The 7,211-nt window shown below is 54.2% G+C and overlaps 1 protein-coding gene across 4 annotated transcripts in view; it reads left to right on the top strand.

The window, feature by feature from the left end:
* TTLL11 (tubulin tyrosine ligase like 11) overlaps positions 1–6,602 on the top strand; it is a 239,808-nt gene extending 233,206 nt beyond the window's left edge. For 2 of the 4 annotated variants that reach the window (XM_047829542.1, XM_047829546.1), the window contains exon 10: positions 4,665–6,601. In XM_047829542.1, coding sequence (XP_047685498.1) covers positions 4,665–4,957 — 293 coding nt within the window. In that variant the 3' untranslated portion in view covers positions 4,958–6,601. Of the gene's footprint in view, positions 1–4,664 lie in introns of all 4 variants that reach the window. The other 2 variants (XM_047829544.1, XM_047829543.1) reach the window with 2 other exon arrangements.
* Positions 6,603–7,211: the final 609 nt, after the last annotated feature.

Genomic DNA, 7,211 nt, shown 5'->3' on the forward strand with positions numbered 1-7,211 from the left:
GAGCTGAGTCCGGCCGCCATTTCCTGGGCCAATTGATGAAATGAGGAGCAAGACACTCAGCCCCTCAAGGCGGCCATTGTGGGGACCTGCGACCCACATGTGCATGGTATGCAGTGTGGGGTGTCCTTCTTCCCAACCCTCACTGGCCTTCAGGCTCTCTCAGACATACTCTGTGGGGCTCTTGGCCAGTGTAGACAGGCTGAGACAGCCCTTCTCCCCTGTCCCTGGCCTGAGAAGTGTCTGGCTTGCCTTCTTATTTTGGTGCTGGTGATGGTAGTGCAGTTTGAGGTCTGGAGACCTGGGGTCCTAGTCCTGCTTATGCTGGGCCTCGATTCCACTCCCCTCTTCTGTAAAAGGAAGTTGCTAGACCAGGCTTTTGGATCGCTGGGAGGGATGGTGCTCGGCTGGGTATGAAGAGACAAGAGTCCCTTAGATGAGTCCCTTCTGGTGAGGGAGGTCTGTCAGGGCAGGGCTCTGAGCCTCCACCCACCTCACAGGATTGCGTTCGAGGAATAAAACCAACAAACACACTCCACTGTACAAAACAGGAATCCCCTGACCGGAGAATGTGCTCAGGCTGTACGAGGCATGGGACTCCGCCACTGGATCTCGGCTCGCTCTCCTCGGACCCCTTCCGTGGCTCCCGGCTCATGTCCCCTGGCCTTCCAGTCCTCTCCGGTCTAGTCCAGCTGCCCCTTCCCCACCTGTCCTGCGGCAGGTGCCCGGGGCCATCACTGGGGCCACACGCCCCACCTCCTCCTCCCTCCTCCCTATTCTCGGCCTAGCCCACCCCTTCCTGCTCATCTCTGCTCATCAAAGCCCTACCCATTTTGCCCATTCCTTATTCCAGGAATGAGATTCAGGACCTGCAGTGCATGAGGCCGGTTCAAATCCATCCCAGCCCTGCTTCCCTTATCGGCATGTAACCCGAGCTCAAGTTATTTGGTCTCTCTGGGCCTCTGTTTTCTCACAGGCACAATGAGAGTCGTAGTGGGATCAGAGCACCCCGCACAGCAAGCCTGGTTCCTGCAAGAGTCAGTAATGTCCCTTTCTCCTCACTCTGCTTCTATCTTCCTTGCATGTATATAAACTGTATCAAAGCAGAACGTGTATTCAGGAAGGTGGCATTGTGTTTTCTTCAAAGTGATACATGCACAGAACCTCAAATTCAAGTGGTAGCAAAGGGTTCACAGTGAGAAGCAGCTACCCCTGCCTCGCCTCTTTCCACCTCCTAGAATTTTCCATTGCACGTTTTAAAATTGGGTCCGTGACTTATTCATTCCATAATGGGAAGCCTGTGTTGCCCTCTCCCCTCCTACCCATTTTGTCCACCCCACCGCCTCCGGCAGTCATCAGCTTATTTTCTGTATCTATAGGTCTCATTCTGCTTTTTGTTCGTTTATTCATTTTGTTTTGTTTTTAGATTCCACAAAAAAATAAATAAATAAAATAAGGTATGTGTTTACTCTAGAAAATCAGGACATGTAGACAAACAAAAACAAAACCCAGTATAACATAGGACGTCTCCTTTCTCATTTTAGAAGGTCTCCTTTCCAGATGATTTAGTCATATTTTTTGCCCAAAAAAGGTCCTTTATATTTTTTCTGTGCATTACTGCTTCAATCGTAGCCTTATTAGTTTAATTAAGGGAAAGAAACTAATATTGGTTGAGTAAAACGCATTCAGTGCTTGCTACTCAGACTGTGCTCCAGAGAGCAGCCACGCGGGCACCACCAGGAAGCGTGTTGGGAATGCGGTGTCTCAGGCCTCACCCCGGAATCTGCATTTTGACAAGATCATGCATGGTAAATTTGTTTTTTAATGTTTACTTATTTTTGAGAGAGAGAGAGAGAGCACGAGCAGGGGAGGGGCAGAGAGAGAGGGAGAGAGAGAGAATCCGAAGCAGGCTCCGTGCTGTCAGCGCAAAGCCCAGTGTGGGGCTTGAACCCACGAATCGTGAGATCGTGACCTGAGCCCAAGTCAAATGCTCCACTGACTGAGCCATCCAAGGCACCACAGTGTCATGTGCATTAAAGCGGGGGGAAGGGGTGTGTAGACCAGGGCGGCTCAAAGTTGCAATCCACGAACTGTTCTGTACAGTCCTGGACAAGAGGCTTTGAGCCAAAATGTAAACCAGTGCCGCTTCCTTTGTAGAGAAAGACTTGCTACAAAATACTGCCAGCTGAACTAAACAATGTGATTGATGAGGAGGGTGATTTATATTCTGGCCCAGGCTCCTTATCTTGTCAGAGACCGGGGACACACAGTTCCCGGACTCGGCACCCATCTGCCGTCCACACTTTGAGTAGCACTGTCGAGATCACACAGTTCTGGAATGGGAGGCTGGGACTGCATTGGGTTTCTCTGGCTTTGGATCCTGGCCCCTTGCACCCTGCTTGGGTCTGACCCTCCCGCTGACTGTGACAGACGCACATGCACGCATGCACGCATGCACACAGGTGCACACGCATGCATCCACGCTCACACTCTAGGAGAGCCCTGGCCCCTTGTCGGTGATTAGGAAACCCCTGTCTCCCGATTCAGACGGAAGCTCCCTTTCCCCTGTGTCTCTCTGCACGAGACCTCTGTTTGTATTAAGAAGGTTTTATGCCAGGGTCCCTGTTCCCTTTATCAGCTCCTCCTGTCAGGGCCAAAAGGAGCCCTGGAGAGAGCATCTGGAGCCAAGAAAAGCTGAGCAAAAAAGCTTGGATGGATTCGGATGGAGACAAAGAAACAACTTTACTCAGCTCAAGTTCCCAACACAAGAAGAGCTCTCAGATCCCAGGGTCCATCTATAATCCAGTATTTAAGCCTCCAGGCCAGGCTTCTGCCTGAGGACAGAAGCAGGGGAGCAAGGCCACTGGGAAGGTATGGATTAGCAGAGGCAAAGCCAGCCTCCTCTTTTTTTTTTTTTTTTTTAATTTTTTTTCAACGTTTTTTATTTATTTTTGGGACAGAGACAGAGCATGAACGGGGGAGGGGCAGAGAGAGAGGGAGACACAGAATCGGAAACAGGCTCCAGGCTCCGAGCCATCAGCCCAGAGCCTGACGCGGGGCTCGAACTCACGGACCGCGAGATCGTGACCTGGCTGATGGCGGACGCTTAACCGACTGCGCCACCCAGGCGCCCCAAAGCCAGCCTCCTCTAAAATGCCTGTGGCGTTCCGTCCAGCCTGAGCGTCACCTTCCCCGAGGAGTCCAGGCAATCCCCTGACTTTGGGTCATGGGGTTCAGTTTTGCTTGGACATTGGAAAGACTCAGAACTTTGTATGTAGTACCACTTATTGAAAGAATTGGGAGTCAGGGGCACCTGGGCGGCTCAGTCGGTTGAGCTTCCGACTTTGGCTCAGGTCACAATCATGAGTTACAGCCCTGCATCGAGCTCTGTGCTGACAGCTCAGAGCCTGGAGCCTGCTTCGGATTCTCTCCTTCTCTCTCTCTGTTCCTCCCCTGCTCGCACTCACTCTCTCTCTCTCTCTCTCTCTCTCTGTCTCTCTCAAAGATAAATAAACATTTAAAAAATCTTAAAAATACATAAACTTAAAAAAAAAAAAAAGAATTGGGAGCCAGAGTTTGAATTTCCAGGCCACTATTCTCTGGCTGCGTGACCTTAGGGAAGTTACTCAGCCTCTCTGAATGTTGGTTTCCTCATCTGCAAAGCGGGGCATAATAACACTGATCTCAAAAAGGTGTTGTGAGGATTAGTGGCGATGTCTGTAAAGTACCTAGCACTAACCCATTTGTTCATTCATCCATTCATTCACTCATGTATTCAGCGTTGTATATTGAGCACTGGGCATCTGGCCCTGGGGGAGCAGAGGTGAGCTGGAGGTCCCAACTCAGCCGGGAAGAGAGAGGCTGTTGGAAGGACCACACAAATAAACACCGAACAGGCCGCTGTCGGCTGCAAAGGAAAGGGCTAGAAGCCTGTCCCAGCGGCCGCGTCTGATCTGGGGATCAGGGAAGCTTTTCCTGAGCGGGGGATTTTGAGCTCCGATCCCAACGATGAGTACGAATTTATGAGGCAATGTAAGGGAAGAACGTTTCAGGGACATAGTGGGGACTGCCATGACCTTCTAGAATATCATTTCGGGGAGAGAGAAGGGGTAGAGAGAAGTAAAATTTGCATACAGCAAAACGCACAAACCTTCAGGCACAGTGTGTGACAGGCCCCCACACCCACGTAACCAACACCTCTATCGACATGTAGGGCATCGCCGTCAGGGGTCTCTGAGGAGCAAACTTTCCCTGTTGTTATCGACGTCAGGGGCTGGGTTTTGACTCGAATGTTTTATGGTGGCACAGAGGGATGAGGCCTTGGGCCAGGCTGCGTATGAGCTCTGCCACCTCCTACCCGTGTGACTTTGCCCAGCGGGCTCCGCTTCTCTGAGACTCAGTTTCCTCGTCTGTAAACCAGTGCTAACTGAGCCTCCCCCACATGACTGATGAAGGGGTCGACTCCGCAGATGGTCGTGAACGCCCAGCTGGTGCCTGGCACGAGGCAGGCCCTCTGGGAGTTTAACCCAGAAACTAAAGTTCCCGGGATGGAAATGGTGGTGAGCAAGGAGCCTGGTGGCTAGAGCGGCGCCTTCCCCGGGCAGCGTGCGGGCCCCTTTGGCACACAACCCCCGCCCCCCTCTTAACGCTGGTCTCTCTGTCCGCAGGAATGTGCTTACAGGCCTTCGTGGAGGCTTTCTTCTACCTGGCTCAGAGGAAGTTCAAGACGCTGCCGCTCCACGAGCAGGTGGCCTCGCTGATCGACCTATGTGAATACCACCTGTCCCTGCTGGACGAAAAGCGCCTGGTGTGTGGCCGCAGCGGCCCGGCGGGGGGCCGGCCCCTGGACAGCGGCAGCCCCCCGGACGCCACCCCCTCGGCCCCGCCGGTGGAGGGCCACCCCCCGTCCTGCACAAACAGCACCCCCAAGGCAGCGTATTCCAGACACGCTCTGTCCTGATGGCCACTCGATGCTGCCGATGAAGGGTAAGCCCTCCGGGGCCGAAGAGGACCCTCTGTGCTCCCCGCCTGTGGACAGAGGGCAGGCTGCGGAGAACCCCCGCGGGACAGCCCCCTGCCTGACATGCCGTCTCCATGTTCTGCTGAGCTGTGCTTTGAAACAGGCTGATGGCACCCGCCCGCCTTCCTCTCGGTGGTCCAACTATGTGTGAGTCATCGGTGGACATATGACATCCCAAACGCGACAGATGGCATCTTCTATTCTGGGCTCACAGGAAGCAGCCACCGGGGTAAAACTGTTGCGTTCGGGGCACGGGGCGCCAGCGATCCTGAGCCCGAGCTGCAGAGAGGAAAGAACTCGAGAGAGCTGAGACTTGGGTCTGCCGGGGCCTCCGAGAGAACACTGGTTAACTCCCGGGGACATCACGCTGATTTCCTGCCACCGTGCTGTGAAAACCGAGTGGAGCTAGTGTGTGGGCACGCCCGACTCTCCCATCCCGATCGTGTGCTCCCCGGGTGTAGTTAACAGACTGGCCTCATTTATTTCATTAGCTTGCCTGTCACTGTCATGTTCGGTTTGTTATTCATTAAGAACTAACCAAGAAGTAACCAGGTAAAGGCTCCTAGAGTCTCAGGGCTGACAGGAGCCTCAGAAGTCATTTTGTTTGATTTTGTTTGACCTTGACCCCAAAGCAGGAGTCCCAGGGTCCTGTGACGGCACCCCCTCACCCCACACGGATGAGGTGCCATCACCTGGCCGGCAGGTGCCTGGCAGGCACTTGCCACAGGGCCCCTGGGTGGGAGGAGGGGCTTCCGAGGGGAGGACAAGAAAACCCCCTTACGGGCCGGTGTGAGGGGGAGCATGGTGTCAGAAGCTCAGGACAAGGAGCGCCCACACCCCCCCTTCCAGGAGACCCTTTCCTTTTCTCCATCTGTGTCCCCAGGCAAACCCCTTCTCAGAGGGGAAGGTTCAGAGGCAGCCAAAGGTGGCATTTTGGAAAACCAAGCCCCGCAGAACTCGCTCTGTCTGGGCTGCTTGGTGACAAGAGCCACCTGTGATGACCTTGTTTCCCAAGCAAAAACAGGACAGGTGACCTAAGACGGGAAGGGCGGGAGGAACCTGATGCGCCCCTGCATAGGGACATTCTAGAGGTATCAGTCAGCTCGGGTAGTTTTGTAACGCTGTTCCCATTTTCAGAGGAGCAAAGGCCGGCCTGGGGGGGGGGGGGGTCCCGTGGGAGAGTGAGGCTTGGTCCAGTTCTGTTGGTTGACCCCTGAGCCCCATTTCCTTTATGTCCCCTGGTGAGCATGACTCAAGTTCCAATCGCCTCTGCTCCAGGTCTGCCTGCCCTCCCCACCCCCCACCCCCCACCCCGGAGCCCTGCCCGCTCTCCTGCAGCCCTGTGACATGGGCCAGGACAATCAGTGATTCTAAGTGGTCTGCTGTGAGAAGCAGACTTTGAAGGCCCCGTCCCCGCTCTTCAGTCCCTGTTATTGCCAGAGCAAATGGGCCTCGCAGCAAAGGAGTCTCTCACACGTGTTAGCAGCTGGGAGCAGCAAAGAGTCTTTTCAACACAACTCTTCTTTTTTTTTTTTTTTTTCCAGAAAGCATTCACTTGCCAAAATGGAGTGCAGTTTTCAGTTCCAAAATCAACCAAACACATTGGATTGGGGGGGGGGGGGGTGGGAAACCGAGCCACATTGTTTGGGATGATTTGAGCATGTCAGTTCTCACAGTGAGGAATGTCCTGTCCCCACCCTTGCAGGTCACATGCAGGCAGGTGGCTCTGCTCAACCCTTCACTGTCTGGAAGGAGCCCCTCCTCTGCAGGCAGGGCCTGAGACCTGCACCCCACGGGGTGAATGTCGGGAAAATCAGGCCGCCATTTTACAAGAGGCCAGTAAGGGACAGACTGGGCCCTTTCTTCTCAATGCTGTTCAACAGGAAGAATTCGATGCTGCTCCCTTATCAGAGTGAGCGACAGGAGATGTCCCCCACCTCCTTGGTGCCTATGGGAAGCCCCACTTACTCACCCCCTTTGTTTCCCACACCCCTCATGTTTCAGGGTGCAGCTGAAGTGATATAGCAAAGACACACACGTCCTTTCTCCTGGAAGAGGGGAACCGGAGACAGGGATCCGGGGCCCAGAGACGCCCCATGAGGAGCAGAGTGCCCCGTGTTCTACCTGTGTTATTTCTGGGGTAGGGCCCTCAGGATCCATCCGGGCCTCTTCTCCCCTAGTCCCCCTTCCTCCC

Source organism: Prionailurus viverrinus, chromosome D4 (genome assembly GCF_022837055.1).
Source record: "Prionailurus viverrinus isolate Anna chromosome D4, UM_Priviv_1.0, whole genome shotgun sequence".
Classification (NCBI taxonomy): domain Eukaryota; kingdom Metazoa; phylum Chordata; class Mammalia; order Carnivora; family Felidae; genus Prionailurus; species Prionailurus viverrinus.